Source organism: Narcine bancroftii, chromosome 3, assembly GCF_036971445.1.
Source record: "Narcine bancroftii isolate sNarBan1 chromosome 3, sNarBan1.hap1, whole genome shotgun sequence".
Classification (NCBI taxonomy): domain Eukaryota; kingdom Metazoa; phylum Chordata; class Chondrichthyes; order Torpediniformes; family Narcinidae; genus Narcine; species Narcine bancroftii.
In genome coordinates, this window is record NC_091471.1 from 8,841,571 (window position 1) to 8,868,327 (window position 26,757).

Sequence of the window (26,757 nt, forward strand, 5' to 3'; positions counted from 1 at the left end):
GTTCCATTCTTACATACATTAGTGTATTTGTCTAACAACAAATATTTACCCAGTGGTTCTCAACTTTTTTCTTTCCATTCACATACCACTTTAAGTATTCCCTATACAATCAGTGCTCTGTGATTAGCAAGGGATTGGTTAAGGTGGAAAGAAAAAGTTTGAAAACCACTATATTAATCGTACTTAATTGACTCGTTATGTGCACGGTTTCAGAACTCCAAAGGAAATGGGCCAATGACAATTTTTCTCAAGCAAAATAATTCAGTAACAATTGGGTCTAGAACAGGAATTCTCAACTTTCCTTTTCCACTCACATACCACCTTAAGTAATCCCTTATTAATCAAAGATCACCAATGGCATAGGGATTACTTAAAGTGGTATGTGAATGGAAAGAAAAAGATTGAGAACCACTGCTTTTGATATTTCTTGCTTTTGTGTCTGTGGCAATGTAATATTTTTGGTGGCCTATAGACTACTCCCACCAGTGCTCTTTACCCCCCCCCCCCCCACCTCCTATACTAATCCTAAACTCTTCCAAGAGATATTCAACTGAATCTGCTCCTTGGATCGTTTCTCACTTTCACTCCAATCTCATGCACAAGGGAGCTATTCCAATTCCCTGATCTTCCAGGACCCATATCCTTCCAAATTATCTGATACTCTTGGGATATTTAATTCCCAACCGTCTCCAGCCTTCAAACAAGTTTCTTAACAGACACTAAATCGTACCCTTTTGTACTGATTTATGCCATGTTCAATTACCTAGTTTCAACCTGAGGGCATTCAGAAAAATGTCTGGGGGACAAAAATACAGTCAACTTTTCCCTGCAATGCTCCTTTGCTTTTGGATGAGATGATTTTCTTCTCAAGTAGGTCTAAAAGATTTTATGGGACTGGAGCAAGAGGAAGGGAAGTAGGATAATGATGGAGCGAATATTAATGCCTTGTAGCGGGGTCACCACTGCTACAGCCAGGTTATACCTCACGGTTATAGCTGCTGGACTGTAGGTCGAGACGCGCAGAAGAAGGAAGACATGCACACTGTATTTGACACTGAGTTTATTCAGGGGCAGCTCTGCCTTTTATAGTGAGCTTAGCCACATCACCACCAGGGCATGGCTTGAACGGGCCATCCACTGATTGGTTCGGACTGATTGGGTCCCATGCAATCCACCAGCGGTGGTTGCCCAGTTTCACTGGCGGCTTATGGAAATGGGTATTTCAGCCTATGCGAGGTTTTGCCAGTCACCGTGTTCGACAGCCATTTCGGATGTTGGCCCGAGGCGTGGGTCGCGGGCCGCTACAGCCTCAACAAAAACAGATCATCTGGCCTTTTCCACAATGGATCTGTGAATGTTTTAGCAGCTACATTTTCTACATTTCATTTCAAGTGGAAGTGCTTTAGGTAAGGAATTGAATGCTCGCGTAATCTCCAGAGGAACTGTAGAAGCAGCCACAGTTTTGACATTCAAAACAAAGACTGGTTACGGATAGCAAGGGCCTGGAAGGATATGGAGCAAATGCAGACAATGGGGACGATAACTGTGAAGACTGCAGATGGTCGAAAGTAGGAACAATTCATTGATACTTCCGGACCTGCTGAATTTCTCCAGCTGGAAACGGGACAAAAACAGAAGGCCGATTTGGTCAGCATGGAGGGTTTAGGCTGAAGGGCCTGTTCCTTATAGACTAATCTACAGGGTTACAGAGAAAGCCAAAAAGAGATTGGATGTCCTCCAAAGAGCCAGGACAAGGCTGATGAGTCAATTTGGTCTCCTGAAGAAGATCGGATGCAGTAAAATCACCTTTACTCGGAATTCAAACAACTGGCAGCCTCAAGAAACTGCAAAAATAGTGCAGAAAATAAATAGGTAATAAAATATGAAAATTTAGAATTGGTGCCCTCCTAGCCAATCTGCACAACACACAATCTCAAGCAAATGGAAAATTCACTTATCCGGCATCTACCAATCCTCATAGCCAGATACCAGGGGTTTTACTGTACAATAAATAGAGCCAAGTTACAAACTACTACAGCAGAAATATTGGCCATTCAGAGCAACAGATCTGTTATAAATCCATGCCACTCCCTTCCATCCTTCAGAGTTCCCTCCTCATCCACCCAACACTCACCTTGCCATACCATTTTGAGAGCCAAAGTTGTTTCATGGTCATATGCTCTGGCAGAGGCTCATTGTCGAAAAGTATTTGTACCTGCAGGAATAAAATCCATTATATATCCCATAATATTTGTCTAGCAACAAATATTTATCCATCTCCCACTGCCCACCATCTGAAACATACCTGCTGTTGATCCAAGACATTAATTCTGTGGCACAGGACTCTCCTCAAGTGTCTGATCTCTGCCCGGACGGAGCATCGCACATACTTTTGCTGCAATAGTCAAAACAATGTTTTACAAAAGAGGGCCACACACAAACAGTGCTGGAGAAACTCATCAGGTCAGCATTGTCCATAGAAAGGGTAACCACCGAGTTCCGAAGTGGGTCTTCCTCACCTCAGCACGGAACAAGTAGGCGACAACCCTGTCAGGGATGCATGTGCTGAGTCGGACAATCCCAGGTTTCAGAGATGGACCACTGTAGCAGTGGATGTCACAATGAAGCAGATGGGGGTGGGGGAGGCGGTTTAATGGGTTCTTTCAGACCGTAAAAGCCAAACTCAAACTAACCAACCGCAGCAGCAGATCTCAATGTGGGGAGCACAAGGCAGTGACAGTGCCCACAAATGCTTTAAAAGTCCAAAACGCTTTAAAATTTAGTTAGAAATGGGGATGAGAACACAAGGGGGCATAAGTCAGCCATCTGAACTGCTCCGCTACTCAATAAGATCATGACTGATCTGACTGTGGACTCAGCTCCATCTACCCATCTGTAACAATTAATTCCCCCACTTATGCAAAAGTCTATCTAACTCAGTCTTAAAAATGTTGAATGAGGCAGCATTCCTGCTGCTTCCTTAGGCGGAGAATTCCAGATTCTCTGCTCTGGAATTAAAGTAGGAAATGGAGAAGCCACTCCTTAAAAAAGAAAAGGGAGAGGCTGAAATGCCAGAAGGTGTTTACCAGAAGACTTGGGAGAGATGCTAAGACACAGAGAATGAACAAGGGGGCCTTTAATTTCAAAATATAGTAAAATCCCCATTACTCAGAATTAAAGCAACTGGCAAAAAAGAACTATTTGCAGAAAAGAAATAGGTTAATGAAATATCAAAGTTTAAAATTGGTGGACCTTAGTGGTCAGTTTTCCAACACGCAATTTCAAGCAACCAGCAAATTTACTTATTCCGCATCCACCAACCCCCAGATGAGCTGGATATCAGGGGTTTACTGTAATTAGAAATGTGAAGAAGCAATTCTATATCCAAAATAGACACAAGAGTATAAAATTCTTTTTTGCCTTCAGAACATCTCAAAAAGGACACAATGTGAACTCTAATAAATTATGGAGTCTATTTTGGGGATGTTGATTGAGGATTGAGCACCAGTCAGTCGGCTGAGGGATCATTTTCATTCTACATAGATGGTGAAGATCTGAAAAGGTGTCCTGTGGACAGTCCCACCCAAGATTACAGCTCTCAAGTTTTCTGCAATGAAACTTGAAATCAAAAAGATCTGATTGAGGCAACAATACTGCTCATTAAGCCACAGTATTGGTGCAGGGAGGGAAATAGAGAAGAGAGCGCAGTCATTATTTCTTTCTTAAACTGCTAATGTGGCAGTAATACTAATTTATATCCCAGAAATCTGATAGTATTACAGATGTGAGGGGAGAGAGAGAGAGAGGAGGTGGGGGGGGGGGGGGGGAACAGGACGTGAGGAGTAGGGATTTATTACATTGGTTATCTCCGACCAGGAGGAGGTGATGCTTGAATCTGACCCTATGCAGCAATGCAGGATTTTTACAGCTCCAATATTATTTACTCCACGCACGTGCTCACTTGATGGGGAATGCGGGGAGGGGGGCGCACGGTTGCTCAGACTGGCTCCTGACAAGAGTGGGAATAATTGAATTTCACTTCAATGATCTGAAAACACAGGATGGAAAAGAAAAATCAATAGACCCCATCTGCTGCAGTGTAGTGATGTGAAATGATTCGTGACCCTTGAGCCTTCATATTAACTGCAAGCTTTGTATCTACTTCATGTTAAATATGTCTTGGATTTACTGGGAGACTGGCTAGTGGAGCAGGCGAACGCACACACACATTAGAGAGAGTGAGCAAAAAAAAAAGAAGCATTGGAACACACGGATGGAGGGGGAGAGAGAGAGAAGTAGATTCAGGGAGACAGAGAGATATAGACAGAGAACAAAGAGAGACACACAGAGAGAAAGAGAGACAGAGATGATTGGAGAGGAAGAGAGGCAGAGAGAGAAAGACTGACAGAGGGGGGAGAGAGCGACATGGACGGAGGGGAGAGACAGCCAGAGAATTACACACACACGCAGAGAGAGAGAAGGTAACCTGACAAATCTCAGTATTTATTCTGGTTAAACATCAACATCACCTCTGTGCCCACACACCTCAATGCCACACACTGCAGTTTGGCCTTGATGATACTGCACTAAACCCTCAGAGTTCAAATCCAACAGGGATTTAATAATCCTGTTGGATTCTTAGTAAAGCTCCAACTGCAGGGAAATGGAACTGGCTAAAGCCTTGTTGAGGAGTGTGTGAAGGAGAGTTACCTGCCATGCTACCTTCTCAGATCCATAAGGGTTGGAGAGTAACTAGGGCTGAAATGATGTGTTACGTGCCCCAAGTGGTGGGGTGGGGAAGGAAACACTCTATTGCTTCTCTTTCTCAGGATGTAAGGTGCACTAGACACCTGCTGATAGCCTGAGGCTAGACAAAAGGAAATTACATGTAATATTACATTTTCAGTTTTATTAGAAACATTAGCCTATGCCAAAGTATTATTCTGCCTAGTCCCACTGACCTGCACCCTGCTCCATATCCTCCCATTCATCTAACTATCCAAATTCTTCTAAAATGTAAAATCGAGTCCACATTTACCACTTCAGCTGGCAACTCGTTCCACACTCCACTTCCTGTGTGAAGAAGTTCTCCCTGAACGTTTCTCCTTTCACCCTTCACCCATGTATCACACCTACCCCCGGTGAAAAAAGCCTATCTATGTTTACTCTGTCTACACCACTCAATTTTAAATACCTCTATGAAATCTCCCCTCATTCTTCTACGTTCCAGGGAATAAAGCCCTAATCTGTTTAACCTTTCCCTGTAACTCAGTTCCTGAAGTCTAGGCAACATCCTAGCAAATCATCTCTGCACTCTTTCCATTTTATTGACATCTTACCTGTTGTTCGGTGACCAAAACTGCACACAATACTCCAAATTTGGCCTCACCAATGTCTGATGCAACTTCACCATGACATCCCAACTCCTCACTCAATACTTTGATTTATGAAAGCCAATGAGCTAAAAAGCTCTCTTTATAATCCTATCTACCTGTGACATTACTTTCAGGGAACTATGTATCTATATTCCCAGAAATACATAACAATAAAATAATCTTGAATCTTGAAAATTAAGAGGGCCAGGGTCGGCCTAGCATGGAAAGGAGACGAGGACAGAAAAGGCTGGAAACACTCAGCAGCTTCAAGCCACAGACCCTTTGCCAGAACTTTATTTCATATTTTCAGCATCTTCAGACTTTGATGTCTTGCTCACCATTCTCATTCAACACAAAGAACTAATTTGGTTCTCCTCAGCTAGATTTCGGATTTATTGTCAGAGTACATACATGACATCACATACAACCCTGAGATTCTTTTTCCTGTGGACCAGGCAGAATGACCACCTATTTGTAGTGCAAAAACTATACATATGTAATCAAGTAAAGAAATGTAAACAACTGACTGTACAATTACAGGGAGGAAAAAAATAAAACAATAAAGTGCAAAAAGTAAGCGTCCTTAAATGAGTTCCTGATTGAGTTGAGTCTGACGGTGGGGGGGCAGCAGCTGTTCCTGAACTTGGTGGTGCAAGTCTTGTGATGGCAGCAGTGGGAACAGAGCCTGCTTGATGATTGCTCTTGCTCTCCAACAGCAGTGTTCCCTGTAGATGGGGAGGGTTTTACTTGTGACATCTTGGGCTGTGTCCACTACCTTTTGCAGGTCCCCATACCAGACACTGAGTTGAAGATAATGGAGATCTGCCGAGTATACTCCCCCCCCCCCCCAACCCTCAGCACATTGTTAAGTTTAGTGGTTTAATCCAACAGCACTTTTATTGCACAGTAAGACTGGTCAAACCTTGAATAGCCATATTAGGGTGGTTCCTCGCAAGCCAGCTCATTAAAGTGTTCCTCGTCCACCCACCGATATGAAGCACTGGATAACTAGTGAGAATGATGGTGAGAATCGCAAGATATGGGCACTTCATGCATTGCTATTATATAGCACCAGAAAATCCGCTGTTGGAAGAAGTTTGTACGTTTTCCCTGTGACCACCTGGGTTTCCTCCAGGTGCTTCGGTTTCCTCCCACGTTCCAAAATTGTAGGTTAATTGGTGTATTCGGACAGCACAGGCTTGTGGACTGAAGGGGGCTGTTACCGTACTGTACCTCCAAATTTAAGATCAAAATTAAATATTGAAAAATTCAATTACTTTCACCTCTGCATTTATCCCAGGGCAATGGTGTTTCTGGCTGAGCTAATGTTGGCACACAGCCTGTAGCCTAGTAAATTGCGGTCAAGATGCTTCACTATTCAAACAAAGCCTGACACCAGGCCTTACAAAAGCTCAAAGAAACAGAATACTCCAAACACCCAAGAGGTCAAACGGTACTTCGAATTTTATTTGAACTGTGCCGCCCATTTTACATCCCACTAACCTACACCCCCGGTACATTTTGAACAGTGGAAGGAAACCAGAACCCCCAAAGAAAACCCACGCAGACACAGAGAGAACATCCAGACTACTTACAGACAGCGAGAGATTCGAACCCCAGTCCAGTCCCGAGTGGTGGTGCTGTAAAGATGTTGTGCTAACCTCTATGCCAACCGTGCCACCCTACCTGGGGAACGAGAGACAGAATCCATCTTTCAGGTCAAGACCCTTCACAGAGCCAATGCAACGGCAGATCTGACAAAGCACCTTTGATCTACTGTTGGGATCGACAGAATGAGAGCAGGAGATGCAAAGTAAATTCAGGGTGAAGACACATGTAACCAACGCAAGCCAAGCTCACTCTTACCTGCAAGACCAGTTTCCCTTTCTCTTTTCCCAAAGAAGAACTGCCAGATCCAAAACAAAATAAAATTAAAATGCAGACAAGTCGATTATAATTCCTCAGAATCTTCCACGATATAACATACTGTATAGAGACAGAAGCCTAAAATTTTAACCATTTACAACCACTAATTTATTGCAAGAAAATTGAGTTTAGAAACAGGGAAATATTACTATAAAGTGCACAGTTTATCCAGCTGAGTTTCTCCAGCATTGTGTTTTCACTTCAACCATGGTGTCTACAGAATTTTACTTCCAAAACATTATTACAAATGTACAGGGGAGTTTGGTTCCCTTATTTAAGGGAGGTAATACTGGCACTTGAAGCAGCCTCATAAAGATTTACAGGGTTAATTCCTGGAATTAAAGTAGACCGCTATCAAAAGCTAAAGAAATAAATAGTTTTAGATCCAACAGTATTTTTATTGGATAGTTTGCAACCTTTGAAAGGCTTGGGATTAGATAAGTTCCAGCTTGCTTTTGTATATTTAGCTTTACCATAGCGAAAAAATGTATTGCTAGTACGTGGAAAGATACAAATATGATTTATATTAATAGATGGCATAATGAGATGAAATATTGTTTAATAATGGAAAAAATTACGTATGTTTTGCATGATAATTATAATTTTTTTATTAATAAGTGGCTGTTATACTCAGAATATTTTCATTTCAAGTTATAGTGATTAAATTTTAATATGTATATTTAACTTTTTTTTAAATTCTTTCTTTTTTCTTTTTATGGCTCTCCTTAGGAGAGTTGGCTGAGGGGGGGGGGGTCTTTTCTTTTTTTTCTATATATATATATATTTTAAAAATGTTCATGTTCATGATTAATTGTTTTTTGAGCGAATAAATAAAGTTTAAAAAAAAGCTAAAGAAATTAAGAGTTTTGTTTGAAATTTAGAAGAATGAAAGAGCCTCAAGATGGCAGAACAGACAGACATGTTCCCATGAGTCATATTCATAAAATGCCAGAGGAACTCCGCAAGTAATCCAGGGAAGGCAAAAGATGGTTAACGTTTCAGGCCGAAACCCTTCATCAGGAAGTGTTTGCTCCCTGACCTGTGGAGTTCCTCCAGCATTTTGTGAGTTTCTTCAGTGTTCCAGCATCTGCAGTCACTCTTTGTTTCCACAAGGGACACAGTCTTGAATGAAGAAGCACACACAGTTCCTTTTAACTACAGAATGATCACTGTTAGAAGCTTAGGCGGTAGTACAGTACATATAACCTTTCCAGAGAGTGGTAAATCTCTGAAACTCTACCCTAGAGTGTTGTGGAAACATTTTTAAGACAGAGCCTTCTGGCCCATGAGCCTGTGTTGCCCAAATACCCCAATTAACCCCCTAATGTTTTGGAGGGTGGGAGGAAACCAGAGGAAACCCACACAGACACGGGGAGAACATACAAACATCTTACACACAGCAGCTGACTCGAACTCAGGTTGCTGGTGCAGTAATCACACCACCCTTACTTGAAGTTGTCTTTACATTTTCAGAGATCAGGAGATGCAAGGTTAAGGAAAGGCGGCACAGGAAGGTAGGTCTGGGGCAGATCAGCTATGGTTATATTGAATGGGAGGGCAGGCTTGAAAGGCTGAGTGGCCTCCCCCTATCTCCTTGTGTTCCATGGAGATATTTATGCAAAAATGCAGGTTCCAAGAAAGAAAGAGTGCAGAAAAGATTTGGATGGATGCACTGGGACTAGTGCTCGAGTTACTAGCAGAGACTGTCGGCTGAGATTGTTTTCCCTGGAGTGAAGGGGGCTGAGAGTTAACCTTGTAATGGTTTATAAAATTAAATTTAGACATACAGCACAGTAACAGGCCATTTTGGCCCTTGAGCTCGTGCCACCCAATTTACACCCAATTAACCTACACCCCTAGTACGTTTCGAACGGTGGAGGAAACTAAAACCCCCAAGGAAAACCCCAGGCAGAGGCAGGAAGTACGTACAAACTCCTTACAGACAGCACGGGAATCAAACCCCAATCCAGATCGCTGGCGTTGTAAAGGTGTTGGTGCTGCCCCAAATCACGAAGGGCATAGACAAAGTCATAGTCGTTTTCCCATGATAGTCAAGTCTAAAACTAGAAGGCACATATTTAAAGTGAGCAGGTGAAGATTTAAAGAGGGTCTGAGGGCCTGGTTTATTTCCCCCTGCACATAGGGTGAAGGGAGAAACAGGATGAGCTGCCAGAGAAACTGGCAAAGGTGGGACAATGACAAATGCTCACAAGGCAATTAGGTAGGTAAATGGACAGGAAAGGTTTAGAGGGATTATGGGCCAAACACAGGGAAACAGGACATTTAGGTCAGCATAGAGGAGATGGGCTGAAGGGCCTTTTTCTGTGCTGTAGAATTATAAATTAAAAAGTGGCAGTATTGAGAATGGCAAAGTGGAGAAAGGCAAGCTTGGGCTCATCCGGGAAAGAGGGAGGTAATGCAAAATTGAAATGAGATTCACCTCCTGGTGTAGAGGTGCAGCACAAACAGTCACAAACCAATTTATTTTTATTAATGCATCACATGAAAGCCAGATTGTGGTGACCCCATATTGTACTTTTTTTTTTATTTTGCACAAAATGTTATCCCCTGTGCAATGGTTGAATAATAAGCTGATTTACATCAGCCTGCCTGAGTCAGAACAAGGTTACCCCCATCTCATGAATTAAACACTCAACATCAATTCTCATTATTCTGGTGTTAACTCAATATTTCTGATGAAATTTACTGCCGAGCTATTCCCTCGTTTCCCCACCACCTTTTAAAAAGTTTGCATCCGGATGCAATTAAGATGCATTCACACACCAACTTTCAAAGAAGGGGAGTGCGACCTTCTGACCAACTAAAACGGACAACTACTTTTAGCGAAGCAGTGAAGGAATTTCCATCAGAGACTGTTTTTTTGGGGGGCCATGTTGCAAAACTAACAGGTCTGGACTGAAAGAATCCAGGAAAAGAGCTGGTTTTGCTGCTTGTCGTGGGACCCTTTCTGAATCTCCTGAAGAGCCACCCATCACCGAGGACTGGAGTACGGCACTTCATTGGGTTGTACATGTACAATCGGATGAAAATAAACTTGAACACGCTCACAAGGATGTTACCAGAACTAGAAGGCTTGTTAAAAGAAGTTGGGTGCCATGGTTGGCGTAGCCATTAGCGCAACGGCTTTACAGTGCCAGTGATAGAGACCGGGGCTCGAATCCCACACTGTCTGAAAGGAATTTGTATGTTCTCCCCGTGTCTACGTGGGTTTTCAGTGGGGGGCTCCAGTTTCCTCCCACTGTTCGAAACATACCAGGATTGTAGGTTCATTGGATGTAAATTGGGCGGCACAGACTTACGGGTCAAAATGGTCTGTTACCATCTAAATTTAAATGAAAACAAAAATTGGATAGACTCCCTGGAACAAAGGGAAGAACCTTATGGAAGTTCATAAAATCATGAGGTGCATGAATAAAGTGAATGGCCACAGTCTGGATGAAGGCTCTGATTTAAGACTAGGCGAAACATTTAAAGGGGACGGAGGGGACAATTATTTTAATATATGGAGGGTGGTGGGTAAATGAAGGGAAGTGTTAGATGCAAGTACAATTCTGACATTGAAAAGACATATGGACAGATAAATGAATACGAAAGCTATGGAGGGATGTGGGGTAAACATAGCAAATAAGACCAGATCAGGCAGGAATTTTGGACAGCATCAATGAATGGGGCTAAAGGACCTGTTCCTGTGCTGAATAACTACAAGAGGTGCCAGAAGGAAATGTGAAAGGTTTTCACTCTGCATATTCCCGATGAAAGGCCCAGGCCACCCAATGGCTGCTTCATGACCCACTGAGGGCCTCTAGAACATTTCAATGTGGTACTCGACCCCGTCGTCTCCAGGCTTTCTTAGTTAATTGGCTGTTCTTCACTCTGCCCAGTGGCTGTGTCATTTAAATGGACATTCATTGGAGGTCTGATTCATTCTTACCCAATGTTGGAGTGGGGGAAGGGGGGGAGGAATCAAATTTGAAGTTATTGGCAGGCCAGCACAAAAAGAACTAGCCTCCTTAAACACTGGTAGTAATCTGTTTATCAGAGTTTCCAACAGTTCTGTGTAGGAGCTTCGCTGATAGCAACATATCCAAACTAATTGCTTTAAAATTAGTATCGACCTTAGTGCCTCCCAGCTGCTCCAAATTCACCAGATTGAGTGATGAATCTCGACTCAGACAAGGCGTTCGATAGGAATGTTTCTTTATTTTCCCCTTGGTGTATTGATTGAACATGCTCTCTGCCTTCTGCACTGTGCAAAGCAAACTCTCCCTTTTCCATCCCTTCCCGGCTGTCAAGGTAACACTCAACAGGTACCCCACACGGTAATTAAAATAAGGCCACAGCAAATCACCTTGCAGTGGGAGGAAGAGGAGATTATACATGGTGTCGGAGACGGTTATATGGCAGGGCAAAAGCATAAAGCTGCTGATCTGGTGATCGCAGGAGTATGCGAATGCTGGAAGCTGGAGCCAAAGAAAGAACACAACAGATCAGGCAGAAACTGTGGAGGCAGAGGGATGGTCGAGATGCTGCATCAGGACAGAGAGGGTAGAGGAAACATATTGAAACAAGAGGTAGCAGCGAGGCAAGGTACTGGTGAGGCCGCATCTGGAGTATCTCGTGCAATTCTGGTCTCCTGACTTGAGGAAGGATGTACTGGCTTTGGAGGTGGTCTCGAAGAGGTTCCAGGGGTGGTAGCCTCGGAGGAGAGATCAAGTCGCGTGGGGCTGTACTTGCTTGAATTTAAAAGGAGAGGGGATCTTTTATAGAAACGTATAAAATTATGAAAGGCACCAATATGATAGGGATAGGTAAGTTGTTTCCATTGGTGGGGGAGTCTAGAAGAATGGGACATAGCCTCAAATTCCAGGGTAGTAAATTTAGGACAGAGATGAACTGCTTTACCCAGAGGGTGGTGAATCTGCGGAATTTGCTGCCCATTGAAGCAGCGGAGGCGACCTCAGTGAATATATTTAAGACAAGATTGTATCAATTTTTAAATAGTAGGGGAAATTAAAGGATATGAGGAAAAGACAGTTAGGTGGAGATGAGCCCATCATCAGATCAACCATGATCTCATTGAATGGTGGAGCAGCCTCGACGGGCCGGATGGCCGACTCCTGCTCCTATTTCTTATGTGATGGGGAACTAGGTTGGGGAGGGGTGGAGTCACGTAGGTGAGGGGAGAAGGAAGGCAGTGTTTGAGATGGAGGCTGGGAGGTGGAGGGCAGGGGGAACAATACAATTTCCAGATTAGCCAAAAGGAAGCTAGCAATCAGCCTTGGTTTTCAAAATAAAAAAAGAGGTCTTTAAATTGAGACATAAAAGATTCACAACGTCGTTTCTTAAAAAATCATCCAATTTTCACTCTTCCCAGACACTCCCTGGTGTCAGGATTAAGTTCCACGCACGTGTCAGCTTCTTGTCCCTCAGAGAAAGCAGAAGGCCTCATTTGAAGGCTCTGATTGACCCACAACACATTACCATTAAACGGTTAAATCTTCCCGTTCCACCCCAGTTACTCTCTGTTCACGCCCCTCCCCACACTTTCCACTCTGCAGAAGATAGGCTAGTGTGGAAACACAACCCTTCACATTCAAGGACTGTTTCCTTCCTGCTGTCATTGGACTCTTAAATGTTTTCATTATTCTTCACCAACTTCAACTGTGAAGATTTATTTAATGGCACATTGTGGCAACTAGAATTGCTGATGCATCTTGGATATCTCTGGTTGCAGCAAGCAAGAATGTTGGTGCATCTGTACATTGCACATGAAAATAAGCTCTCACATCTTAAAAGATGATCCTCTTCTGCTGTTTAACTGTACTTTTCTGTATACAGCAAAACCCTGGCATCCAGCTCCTATGGGAATTGGCAGGTGCCAGATAAGTGAATTTGCTGGTTGATTGAGGTTGCGTGATTGGCAAACTAATGGCGAGGTGTGCCAATTTTAAGTTTCCGTTTTATTTCCCTATTTATTTTCCACAAATTTTTTTGCCGGCTTGAGGCTGCCAGCACAGGTAGCTGGTGGGGCTTTGTGGTTGGTGCTGGCACAGATGCCTTCCCAAATGCGCTGTGTGTCACTGCCGTCCCAGGAGTAACTCTGAATCCTCCAGGTATGAGCCCTCTTTGCCTCCCTGATGACCTTGGACAGCTTAGCTCTTGCGTTGGCCAAGACTGCCTTGTCACTTATTCTGAAGGCAGAGTCGTGTTTCTTCAACAGCACCTGCACCTCTGCAGTCATCCATGGCTTCTGGTTGGGGCGAGTAGTGATGGTCTTGGGTACGGTGATGTCATCAGTGCACTTGCTAATAGAGCTGATCACTGATACCGTGTACTCCTCTAACTTGATGTGATCCCCGTCCATTGCTGGGTCCTTAAACATGTGCCAGTCAGTGCTCTCGAAGCAGGCCTGAAGGAGAGAGATGGCTTCTGCCGGCCAGGTCTTCACCTGCTTCGTGACTGGTCAGGAGCGTCTGCATACTGGGATTAGTACTACAGAGATGTGATCTGAGAAGCCGAGGTGGGGGCGGTGCTCTACCCGATATGTATCAGGGATGTTCATGTACACAAGGTCCAGCACGTTCACCCCTCTCGTCGCAATGTCCACATACTGCTGGAATATTGACAGGATAGTTTTGAGGTTCGCATGGTTGAAATCCCCAGCTGTGATGCGTTCTGTAGTTCATTAATGGACCCCTACAGTTCAGTGAGAACTTCCTTGGCGTTTGTGCTGGTGGTTGGGGGGGGGGGGGGGGGGGGGGGCGAGGTGCATACACTGACTATACGGACCACAGTGACTTCCCGTGGCAGATGAAATGGTCTGTATCTGACAGCCACAAGTTCCATGAGCAAACAACAAGGGAAGACTTTTTAAGCATGAAATAATGTTTAATTCTCACCAAAAAATAATCTGATAAATGCAACACCAAAAACTCGAAAATCTACCCAGAGGTTTTTCCAAAATTCCCTAATTGTTTCAACCTATGATGTCAGTTTGGCTCCGAAGATTTTTGGTATAACTGAAGATTTCTGATCGTTTTGGATATCTTTATTTATCCAAAGCTGTTTGGAGGTGAATGACGTCATTTCGGCTTCTAAATTTTTTGGATAAATGAAGATTTCTGATCTTTATGAAATCCTCAATTATTCGAAAAGCATTTTGGAGTTGAACAGACGTCACTTCCGGTTACAAAAAAAGTTTGGATAACTGGGGATTTCAGAAAATCTGATTTCGGATAACTGGAGTTGTACTATATTTTATTTTTGTACTACAAACTGTAAGTACGAGTTGACTTTCCTGCAAGGGCAAGGGCTATCTCAGTACACATGACACTGGTTATGGACCTTCGACAATTTTATTTTTGACTGAGGATAGGACTGAACCTACTGCAGGGGATTTTACAGCTTTTAGTAACTGTAGTAGCGCTGGGCTACCTCTAAAGAACTTTGAGTGTTGTCAAAGCATGGGAACCATTCACGAGAAGACCATGGGCTTGCAGGAGAGCAAGCCTGTGGCTGTAAACCTCTCTCCACCAATGGGGAGAGCTGGAGGCATGCACTGGGCAATTCAAAAACCCACCGTGCTGGTTTTGGAGAGATTAGTTGCTAGATTGGACTGCAGGCAGTCAGATAGTTGGTCTGACTGTGTGTGCTCACCCAGCAGCTTCAGCAAGCTACACGCTGAGTTGCTTTGTTCACAGGTGCTCGCACTGCCGTCGGGAGCTGTATGTCAGTGTGCTCACCCAGTAGATTCAGTGGGAAAAGGAAGACTGAGCTACTTTGTCCACAGGTGCCAGCACTGTTGTTCTGACAGCACTTTGGGGAATTCTGATACCCAGAGTGTGTGTGGGACTAACGAGGGCTTTGAAAGAATTGTGTGACAGAGGGTCACTTGGTAACCCTAAGTAGGGCTTTGGAAGAGTGTATCTCATGTGGTGACTAAGAGGTCACTGTGAAAAGTCCCGGGCGAAGGAAGTAAAGGTGGTCGTTGCCACATTTGAAACTCAAGCCAGCCTCATGTTCCCCTGACAGAGTTGTAAGTCTATAGGGACCCCAGTCATCTGGATACAACCTCTAAAAGACCAGTGGGCTGGAGACCAGATCTGAGCTGTTCCTTCTTGACTAATTAACTTGATTTCACTGTCTTGGGGGTTTTGATTTGGGAATTTTTATTGATTTTTGCGTGCATTTGAGCTTGGTCTGTAATGGTCTGGGTTTTTCTTTCCTCACATATGCCGTATAATAATCTGTTAGTTGTATAGAGTTGCCATTAAGGCTTCTGAACATAAGTGTTAAGTTTATTGGATTAATTCTATTATTGTTAGTTTGTTAATAAATTTTGTGTTAAACTTAACCCATTTACTTATGCGTCTCTCAATTGTTGCTTGGGGAGTGTAACACAATAAACAAATCAATTCGTACTCGAACCAGGAGTTGCTGGCTGGTTGTAAACGAGACAGACTGCAAATGCTGGACAACTGGAGAAACACATGAAATGCTGGAGGAACTCAGCAGGTCAGGCAGCTTTTGGATTTCAACCAGAAACATCGACTGTCTATTGTCTACCACTGATGTTGCCTGGAGTTGTTGAGATCCTCCCGCAATGTGCACATTTCTAACCTATTTCTCTGCAACACAGGGTAACAGAAAATGTCCATTTCATCTTATGCCCGCAATGCCTTGAGTGGGCTCTCTCCTCTCTCATCTCCAAACTCAGCAATGGAGCAAGATCCCAAACCATAGAACAGTATTAGGCAAGGGAGATGCTGCTTCTTTTGGACCATTGGCCCTGCTGCAGCATGGTATAATGGGGATCTCCCAAATATGTGAGCCAAGACATTACAAGGTTTACCAGACCACTCAAGGCAGGCAGACCAACTCTATTATTCCCCTCTCTTGGCTTACAAGTGGTGGATACAAGCAGACATGCAGATATCCTGTTTATGAGCTCACCCGTGCCTTTCCAAACATAGCGAGACCTGTTCATCGTATCGGTAGTAGTGGGCTTTGGAGTGATCAAACGTCGTATATGGAGAACTGGTCAGATCCGTTGTCATAGCTGAGGAGGGAAAATGGAAATAGAAGAATGGCAAACCCATCCACAATTACATATCATCAGATGCACTTCAGAATTATCCTCAAAGTCAAAGCCTAATCTTTCTGCTTTAAATACACAGGGGCATTGTGCATGGGTGGGCTGAGTTTTATTGGCATGCAGCCACTTAAATTCAACACAAGAGCTTTTATTTTTAAAAAAAGCATCCATTTCTGAAAATGTTCATGTCAGGTTGGCATCTGAGCAAAACTGTTCAGTTCAGCCACAAATGATGATTCTTCTTTCCTTACAGGTTCCAATTGACCCAATCGTGTTGAACATTCAACATTACAGCACAGTATAGGCCCTTTGGCCCATGATGACCTATATATACCTATCCAAAAAATTAAACCCTCCTTACCGCATAACCCTTCATTTTTCTTTTATCCATGTGCCTATCTAGAAATCTCTTAAATGCCCCTATTGTTCCAGCCCTGGCAAGGCACTTCAGGCACCCATAACTCAAACATTCGCTTTAACTTCAACCAGCATGCTGACACAGATTGGGCTGTACAGCCAGATTCAAGGGCAGTTTCTGTCCCCTTATCTTCAGACTCCTGAATGAACCTCACACCAGTAAGTGAATGTGGGCTTTGCTCTATTCTAACTCGTCTCTCTCACTCTGCACTCTGGACAGTGTTTTTGCTGTGTGGGTTGACAGCTGGATTTCACAGAAAACAAACTTTCTCACTGTACTTCGGTACAGGTGACAATAAACTTGAACAGAGAAACAGGCTTTTCTGTTTGCCATGTTTTTATCCTGGGGAAAGGTTCTGACAGTCGACCCTATTCAAGGTCAATGTCAAGATTCAATTTATTATCCTAGCAATAAAACACTGTCATATTACAAGAAATTTATTTTTGCCTGCTGCAAGGTGGACAGATTTGCCACCAGCCTAAGTGCCTTTTACAGTCAGACTTTCAGTCAGAGAGAGAAGCAAAAGAGTCCCCCCAGAGTTGTCAAGTGTCCGTAGATTTGCCCCAAGCACTTCCGCAGCCCCCACAGTCACAGAGTCCAGTCCAAACCATTGACAACCCGAGCTCCAGATCTGAACCTCCGACACGATCAGGAACCCTTCAGGGCCTTGGCACCTCCTCGCATCCTGGTTCCAATACTTGGAACCCCTCCAGCCAGTTTGAGCCAATCTCCAGTAGTCCGAGTCTCCTGATAGCAGTCTCCAGTGGCCCACCGCTTCTGTGGGTTCCTCAATTTGAACTACCAGCAGCCCGCTGCAGGCACTGGGCTGTCAGCTGCAGAGCCCCCTCACTGGTTCGCCGCCACAGTCATCTCCTCCACTTCTTTTTCTCAGACGGGGCATGATCTTCCCGTCTTGTGGTGCCCTGCCCCGGTCCTCAACTTCGCCGAAGTCTGCAGCCCCTCATGACTGCTGTTAATTAATAGGGACCGCCATCTTGGATGCAGACCAGTAGTCGTGGGATTTCAACTAAAACCACCGTCGGCTCCCTCAACGGGCCATTCAAAACCCCTGTGAAGCCAACGGCAGTCAACTGGTGACTGGACCCCACGAAAATACTGCATCTCCGCTCCCTCACTTCCTGAGCCCACACCAGCGGCAGCACTGCTGCTACTATGTCTCCGGAAGTGTCGCCATCTTTTAGGATTCTCATGACTTTATAAACTTCGATCAAGTCACCTCTCAGGCTCTGATGCTTCAGAAGAAACAACCCAAGTTTGTCCATTCTCTCCCTGTAGGTCACACTCTCGAATCCTGGCAACAATCCAGTAAACTTCTTCTGTATCCTTTCCAAAGACTCCCTCTAATGGGAAACACCAGAATTGTACACAGTACTCCAATATGCCCCAAAATGGTACAGGTGAACTTAACTTTAATATGGGAGCTTGTGCAGGATCTCTGAAAGGTTAAGCTCCAGAATGAGTTGGTGGTGAAGAAGGCAAATGCAATGTTGGCATTCATTTCTAGAGCAAGAGCAATAGAATTTCAGAACAGGGATATAATATTGAGCATCTACAAAGCACTGGTGAGACCTCACTTGGAGTACTGTGTACAGTTTTGGCCACCTTATTTGAAAAAAGACATGCTGACATTGGACAGAATTCAGAGATTTACAAAAAAGATACTAAGAATGAAAGGGTTAGCATATGAGGAATGATTGTCAGCTCTTGGACTGGACTCGTTGGAATAAAGAAGGGTGAGGGGGGGGGGGGATTCTAGGACAAGAGGGCAAAATTTCAATATAGAAGAGCGTCAATTTAAAACAGAGATGCGGAAAATTTTTATTCAGAAGGTCGTGAGTCTGGAACTTGTTGCCACAGGCGGTTGTGGAAGCAAGACAGAAATTGACAGGTATTTGATTAGTCAGGGCATCAAGGGTTACAGGGAGAAAGCCAGAGAGTGGGGCTGAGTGGGAGCAGCTCATGATTAGAATGGCGGAGTACTCGATTGTCCAATGGGCCTACTTCTGCTCCTATATCTTGCGATCTTGTGAAAACATCCTGGAATCTGCACAAATTTGGGCATGGATTCTTTATCAAAATGTCCAGCTATTGACAGCTGCTCAACCTCCTGCCTTTTCCCCCTCAATCTTCCAGACTGCGATTAAATGAGACCGTCCTGGGAGAGGACACCTCTCCCCTTAGAACATGAGCCCCTTGCAATTTGATTTTTCAAAGAAAAGGATGAATGGATTCTGTTCCTCTCAACCCTCCCGTGGGCCTGACTTCAATATTAAAAAGATTGCAATTATTGCCAATGCGTTTTGCAATCTCTGGTCAAATATTTCCCACTGGGCTCCCATTTCAGCAGACACAGTTAGACTGCAAGCCCGTTCTGCACATTTTAACCCCCTCCCTCCTCGCATTCATCTTAAGAATTGCCGACTGCTGCCAAGTTACCGCCCCAGCAGATGCACAGAGAGAGGTACACTCACACAACATGATGCCGGGAAGCTCAAACAGTCTGAGCAACACAAACTTTAATCGCCCGGAACTTCCACTTGGCCCCAAATGCTTTGGATGTCGTGCCGTAACAAATGACATGCTCCTGCGTAACGAGACAGAGATAGACAGACACATAGAGCTCCTGTACCTTCATTAACTGGTTGGATGACCCTGTCCAACCCTCGAGACTGATAGAATTCTCGAATTCGCTTCTCCTCACCTGCAAAAGGAAACACATCCAACGCAGTTTAAGTGGAGGTGGAAAAATATGGGAAGTGGGGTGGGGAGAAAGGATTAAAAAGGGGGGAGATTAATTACTCTTTAAACTGAATGTAAATATAGTAGTATTATTAGAGTGCCAGTCTCGGGTTTGAATCCGGCACTGTCTGTAAGGAGGTTGCACGTTCTCCCTGTGTCTGTGTGGGTTTCCTCCAGGTGCACTGGTTTCCTCCCGCATTCCAAAGATGTATGTGGTTAATAGGTGAATTGGTCTCTATACTGGATCTCCAAATTTAAAAATAAATAACTAAATAAATAAATAAGACAAGATATTCAATAGCCACGGGAACCAAATCTCTGCCCAAGGGAATCATATCCTTGCAGATGGAAGCGGACATCTGTAACAATGGTTTGCAATGCTACCAGCCACAGATTAACTATCAGACTCCTGAACAAACCTCACACTGGTAAAACAGTTTCCCTTGTTCCATTCAAACTGATCTCTCACTGTAACCTGAGTCTTTACAGAGTTTTATTCTTCAGTACTTAGGTATGGATAGACCTGCTGGATAGCATCATGTGACAAATGCACATTTTACATTTTATTTTTTAAAATGTAGACATACAGCACCACAACATGCCCTTTCAGCCCATAACGTCATGCTGCCCAATTAACTTACAAATCACGATATGTTTTGAACTGTGGGAGGAAACAGGAGCACCCGGAGGAAACCCACGTAGACACGGGGAGACAATATAAATTCCTGACACACAGTGCAGGATCTGAACCCTGGTCCCAATCACTGGGACTGTAACAGCGTCGTGCTAATACTAACCGTGCCACCCCAAACTTGAAATAATGAAAAGAACAAATCAACAAAGCTAATCTAATCAAACAAAGGGGATGATAAAAATCAGAAGAAGCTGTGGAAGGTGGTGAGTAAATTTCCCTGAGCTCCATCTACATCTCCTGCTGCTTGGGAAGGCAGCCAATGTGCTCAAGAAGTTAAACAAGGAAATCTGCAGATGCTGGGGTTGAGTACAATACACATAGGAAGTAAAGGTAACCAACGTTTCTGGCCTGGGCATTTCATCAGGATCCTGCTTGACCTGTTGAGTTTCTCCAGCATGTTTGTGTATTGCAAGATACATCACACCCCAGACATTCACATCCCATTGGGGAGAAAGCCCAAAAGTGTGTCATTGTGTAGTGAAATACGAAAAGTCTGCAGATGCTGTAATTGTAGTCAAAACACAGAAACATTGGAAGAACTCAGCAGGTCTCACAGCGATCTTAGTAGATAAAGATACATTACCAACAATTCAGGCCTGAGCCCTTCCTCAGGGTATGAGTGAACAAAGACAGGTGTCTTAATTAAAGGTTGTGCTGCATGTCCTTGGACTAGTAAATTAACGTTGCCTTTGCTATGTATGAACTGATCTCTCCCTGTAACTCTGCACTCTAACCTCTATTTTTACTGCTGTACCTCTGTACACATGACAATGAACTTGAGCTTTGGGTTAGGATCAGCCCCTGCTGGGACACTTCCCTGTTCATAGGCCATGTCAAACCCCAGATTACCAGCAAACCTCTCCAGAATGCCCATACTGCGACGTACTGGAAAGCAGTACCATTGTTGAACCCCATTCCTTACCTTGACCTCTGACAAATTTGCTCTTCGCTGGCTTGTATCTGACCTTGATGCACAGACAATTTAGCCCAGTCTGATACAATGCAAGTGAATCCAACCAACCCCACTTCAATACCCTCGCCTTGTGGCCCTCAAAATTCTTTTGTGCACAGACCCAATCACCCCATATATTTAACCATCTGCTTGAGGAACTCCACAGTCAAGCAGCATCAGCGTGAGAAAAAGAGAAAGAACGGTCAATTTCTGCACCCCTCCCCCCTCCCCCAGAGGGTGGTGGAACGGACTGCTGGTGGAAACATGAACAGGATGGGTTCAGAGGGATCTCTTGAATAACCCTCCCTTCAAAAACAGGGGTTGTAGGTCAATTAAGTGTAATTTGGTGGCATGGGCTCACATGCCTAAAGTACCTGTTACTGTTGCTAATATCTAAATTTCACAAAAACCCCTGTCTCAGCAACATCCGGTGAATCTTTTCATCACCATTTCCAGCTTCATGATATCCTTCCTGTTGCCGGTCAACCATTTCTCATCAAGGACCTCATGTGGGGACATACTCAGATCAGGTTGCATTTGCAGGGACGAGTTCTGTTTTAATTTCAGATCATCTACAGTTTTTATTTCTTCACTGCAGGCTGGGGCCCAATTAGGTTTATTCACTGCTCATTGGGGGCACATTCTGCAGCCTGGTCTGGTGAACCTTTGCACTGCTTCCCCCTTCCCCATCGCAGGTACACTTGACATAGCAAATCTTGGGACATCTACAAAATGCAGTGTCTCAAGTCAGGTTTATTGTCATCTGATTGTACAAGTACAACCCGCCAAAACAGCGTTCCCCGGTCCTCGGTGCAAAACATGCAGACACACAACCAGACATAACACACATACAGACAAATAATAAAGGACGAGTATTATATCTATAAAAATAAATAAATATAGTTTAATAAAGGTGAGAATCTCGGAGGGTCAGTGTGAGCAGTTCCTTTGGTCATTCAGCATTCTCACTGCCTGTGGGAAAAAGTTGTTCCTCAGCCTGGAGGTGCCAGCTCTGGTACTTCTGTATCTCTTCCCTGATAGGACCAGCTGAAAGATGTTGTGTGCGAGGTGGAAGGGGTCCTCATTGATGTTGTGCACCCTCTTCAGACAACGGTTCTGATAGATCACGTCGATCAGGAGGAGGGAGACTCTCTCCACTCTTGTGGTCCTGTGGATTGACCTCCGATCCATTTCTCTGCAACAACTGTACCACACTGTGATGCAGCCGGCCAGGATGCTCACGATAGAGCTCCTAAAGAAGACTGACATAATAGTGGCCGGTAGCCTTGCCCGCTTCAGTCTTCTCAGGAAGTGCATTCGCTGTTGTACCTTCCCGACAAGTGAGGAAACGTTGAGTGTCCACGATAGGTCACTAGTTAAGTGAACTCCAAGAAACATGGTCCTCTCTACTCTCCACTACAGAGTTGTTGATGTGTAGTGGAGGGTGGTCGTTCTTGGTCCTCCTGAAGTTCACGATCATCTCTTTCGTCTTGTTCACGCTGAGACTCAGGTTGTTCCTCTCGGGCCACATCACCTGATTTCCCGCCTCTTCTCTGTAGTGCGACTCATCATTGTTGCTGATGAGGCCAATGACTGCTGAGTCACCTGCCAACTCGATGACCCTGTTGGAGCTGGGTCTGGCGACACAGCAGTGGGTCAGTACCAAGTTGAGCACACACCTCTGAAGCATGCCAATGCTCAACGTGACGGTGCTTGATATTCTGCTTCTGACCTAGACAGACTATGGCCTTTCTGTTAGGAAGTCCAGGATCCAGTTACAGAGAGGGCTGTTGAGTCCCAGCGAGGACAGCTTCTCTACCAGCCTCTCGTATTAAACGGCGAGTTGAAGTCAACGAACAGCAGCCTGGCGTATGAGGCATCGTTCTCCAGGTGGGCCAGGATGGAGTGAAGCGACAAGGTAGCAAGAAATGAGCCTTTATCCTCAAAGACTCACGTCCTTCAGGCCATGCCCTCTTCACTCTGCTTTCATCGGGAGGAGGTACAGGAGCCTGAAGACGAACAGTCAGTGGCACAAGGACGGCTTCTTCCCCTCTGCCGTCAGATTTCTGAATGAACAATGAACTACAGACACGACCTCACTTTGCCTTTTCCTTGCACTATTTTTATTTATTTTGAAGTGCGGGTAATATGAACGTTGACACTGTGACGCTGCTACAAATCAACAGATTTGTGACATGTTCATGACCATAAATTCTGATTCTGAGGAGCCCCCCAGGACTGGGGGGGTGGGGGGGGTGAACATACTTACTCTCCTGTAAACCTGGCACCAGCTTGTAGACAATGTCTTGCATCACTCGATCGAGCTTCAGGTTGAGGAGCGGTTGGGTCTCGTGGATTTTGATGTTGCACATTGGGCAGTATTTGCTGGTCTGCAGATACTTCACAATGCAGCTCTTGCAAACTGGAAAGGAGAGAGAGATTTCAGAACATTATCCAGGAACAGGCCCTTCAGCCCACATCTGATATGATGCCCAAAACTCTGCTGCTTGCACACACCCCTTCATTTGAGCCTTAGGTTGAGCCACGCCCTGCTGGGACATGCATCATTCTGTTCACAGGCCATCTTTAATGAGTTCTCCATACTGGGTCATCTCTATTTAAGCGGCTAATTAGAAGCCTCAAGTGCCTCAAGCCATTGTATTGGCTTCCGTCACTATCCTGGCCGCCTGTTCCAGACGCCTGTCTCTGAGTAGAAAAAACCTTTCTCGCACATCTCCCTTAAACTTACCCCCTCTTCTTAAACACATGTCCTCTCGTATGTTCAATACAAAAGCACTGGAGAAACTCAGCAGGTCATGAACATTCTTTATTTTTAGTTTATTAATAAAACATTTTCATATAAAATACAAAGTACAAAAATAAATTATTCATTCATTTCCACATCTTTCTCTTCACACCAAGAAATCTATATGTAAAAAAATCTATATATCTACACAAAAAATGCTGGGTGACCTGCTGGGTTTCTCCAGCACTTATATATTGAACTCCAATTACAGTGCGTGAAGAGTTTGATTTAACACTTTCAGAATGTGACATGCTGAAAAGATTCTGTTCATTCTATCGAAGCACAATTTTATAAACCTGCAAGATCTCTCCTTCGCCTCCAATGCTCCAGAGAAAGCAACCTACGTTTGTTCAATGTCTCCCCACAATTCATTCCACAGACAGCACTCTGTAAACCTCTTCTGTACCCTTCCAAAGGCTCCACACACTCCCTGTAAATGGGGCAACCAGAATTGCACACAACACTCTGAATGTGGCATGTCAAAAGCTGCAATGTGACTTCCTTATTTTCATCCTCAATGCCCTGCCCAATGAAGCCAAACATACCAAACACAAAGTCCAAAAATCTGGACCATCCAAGAATCAGGACTTTTCTAAACATGTAGCCTTTTTAAATTTAGTAGGCTTTTAGGTGTGTGTGTGCATGCGCAAGCGCACAAATGCACAGCAGCAACAAGCGACCACGTGGCGGCCATTTTGAAATGAGCAATCAAACTGTGACAACTCTCTAATTTTGTATCCTACTCTTTCCATTTACCATATAGAGCACACGTATCTACAAACCCATAATAATGGATCCTAAAGTAGATAAATTTCTTGGTGTGAAGAGAAAGATGTGGAAATGAATGAATAATTTATTTTTGTACTTTGTATTTTATATGAAAATGTTTTACTAATAAACTAAAAATAATTTGTATAAACTAACCAGCTTTCATTTGTATACTGCATTTTTCTTTTATAATATTCATTTTAAACAACTTCAAGCATTACATATTTTTTTGAGGTGAAAAAATTTTTATGTTTACATTTTTGTCAAGAGTGAACTTTATTTTTCTTTAAAATGGCTTGTTTTGACAATGAAGCATGCTGTATTTGCTCATGAATAAACTATCAAATTTTACCTGTTCATCTCTTCTTTATTCCTTCTTAAATTTGAATTTTAAAAGTACTGCCCGAGAATCAGGAAAGTCCAAACCGACCCAATCCCCGAGCAGTCCGGATTTTCGGACTTCTACTCTACCTTCTTTTCCATCCCGCCTACTTGTGTGGCCAACTTCAGAGAGCTATGGATCTGAAACCACCAGATCTCTCGACACATCGAAGCTTTTAAGAGCTTTGCCATTAACTGTCTACATTCCACTTACAATTGGTCCCTCGAAATGCAGCGCCTTACACTCCTCCTAGTTAAACAGATCCCAAGCAGACAAAGATCTACTGGAGGAACTCGTCTAGTTTAGCTGAAATGCCTCATGGGTCCAAGAAGCATTTTGAGTTCTGCATTCTCTCGAGATTCAGTGTTAACTTCACAAAGGACCCAACTTGGAAAGCTGAAAGATGGCAGATGGAATTCAATGTAGACAAGTGTGAGGTGTTACATTTCGGTAAAAATAACCAGAATAGAACATACGCAGTTAAGGGGAGGGCATTGAGGCTCACAGAGGAGCAAAGGGACCTGGGGGTTATGGTACAGAGTTCACTGAAGGTGGATTCCCATGTAGACAGGGTGGTTAAGAAGGCATATGGTATGCTGGCCTTCATAAATCATAGTGTAGAGTATAGGAGCTGGAAGGTGATGCTGCAGCTGTTTCAGGCATTGGTGAGGCCTTGTTTGGAGTACTGTGTTCAGTTCTGGTCTCCAAATTATAGAAAGGATATAGATAAGGTGGAGAGGGTGCAGAGAAGGTTTACAAGGATGTTGCCTGGCTTACAGCATCTGGATTACAGGGAGAGATTAAGGAGACTGGGACTTTATTCATTGGAACGAAGACGGCTGAGAGGGGACTTGACAGAGGTATTTAAAATTATGAAAGGAATAGATAGACTAGACATAAACAGACTCTTTCCCCTGAGGGCAGGGAAGGTTGGAACAAAAAGGCATAAGTTAATGGTAAGGGGGAAAAATTTTAGGAGAAATATTAGAGGATGCTTTTTCACTCAGTGAGTGGTGGCAGAATAGAATGATCTTCCGAATGAGATAATTGTGGCAAGGTCCCTTCTGTCATTTAAGGGAAGGTTGGATGTGTTCTGGAGGTGAGGGGGTCGGAGGGTTATGGGCAGAGAGCGGGAGGGTTGAGCTAGTGGAGTTGTTCTAGTGAACCGGTGCGGACTTGAAGGGCCGACATGGCCTGTTTCCATGCTGTAAACAGTGATATGGTTATTTTGGCAGCTTGCTCCAGATACAGACTACACACTGAGTGGAAAAAATTGCCCCTTTTAATCTCTCCCTCTCACCTTAAACCTATGCCCTCTTGTTCTAGAATCAAAAAAAAGGGACTGTGCGCATTCACTCATGACATCCCTAGGCCTCCTACAGGGAGCCTTTCGGAGATCTTCCTGCAACCCAACCATTCCAATCACAGTGGCATCCTGGTGCCTCTGCTCTGCACCTTTCCAACCCATCAGGGAAAAGGTTCACGAGCGAGAGTGCACACACAAAAGTCTTAAAGATAGTTTCTTTCCTGCAGCCATCAGGCTCCTGAATGAATCCCACAA

At 44.1% G+C, this 26,757-nt stretch overlaps 1 protein-coding gene across 1 annotated transcript in view; it reads right to left on the bottom strand.

Annotated features, from left to right (window-relative positions):
• pcgf1 (polycomb group ring finger 1) overlaps positions 1–26,757 on the bottom strand; it is a 59,139-nt gene that overhangs the window by 7,149 nt on the left and 25,233 nt on the right. The window contains exons 3-8 of the mRNA XM_069923485.1: positions 23,510–23,662; positions 19,485–19,556; positions 16,275–16,380; positions 7,242–7,281; positions 2,306–2,395; positions 2,135–2,215 (exon numbers count right to left, since the gene is read on the bottom strand). Coding sequence (XP_069779586.1) covers positions 2,135–2,215; positions 2,306–2,395; positions 7,242–7,281; positions 16,275–16,380; positions 19,485–19,556; positions 23,510–23,662 — 542 coding nt within the window. The remainder of the gene's footprint in view (positions 1–2,134; positions 2,216–2,305; positions 2,396–7,241; positions 7,282–16,274; positions 16,381–19,484; positions 19,557–23,509; positions 23,663–26,757) is intronic.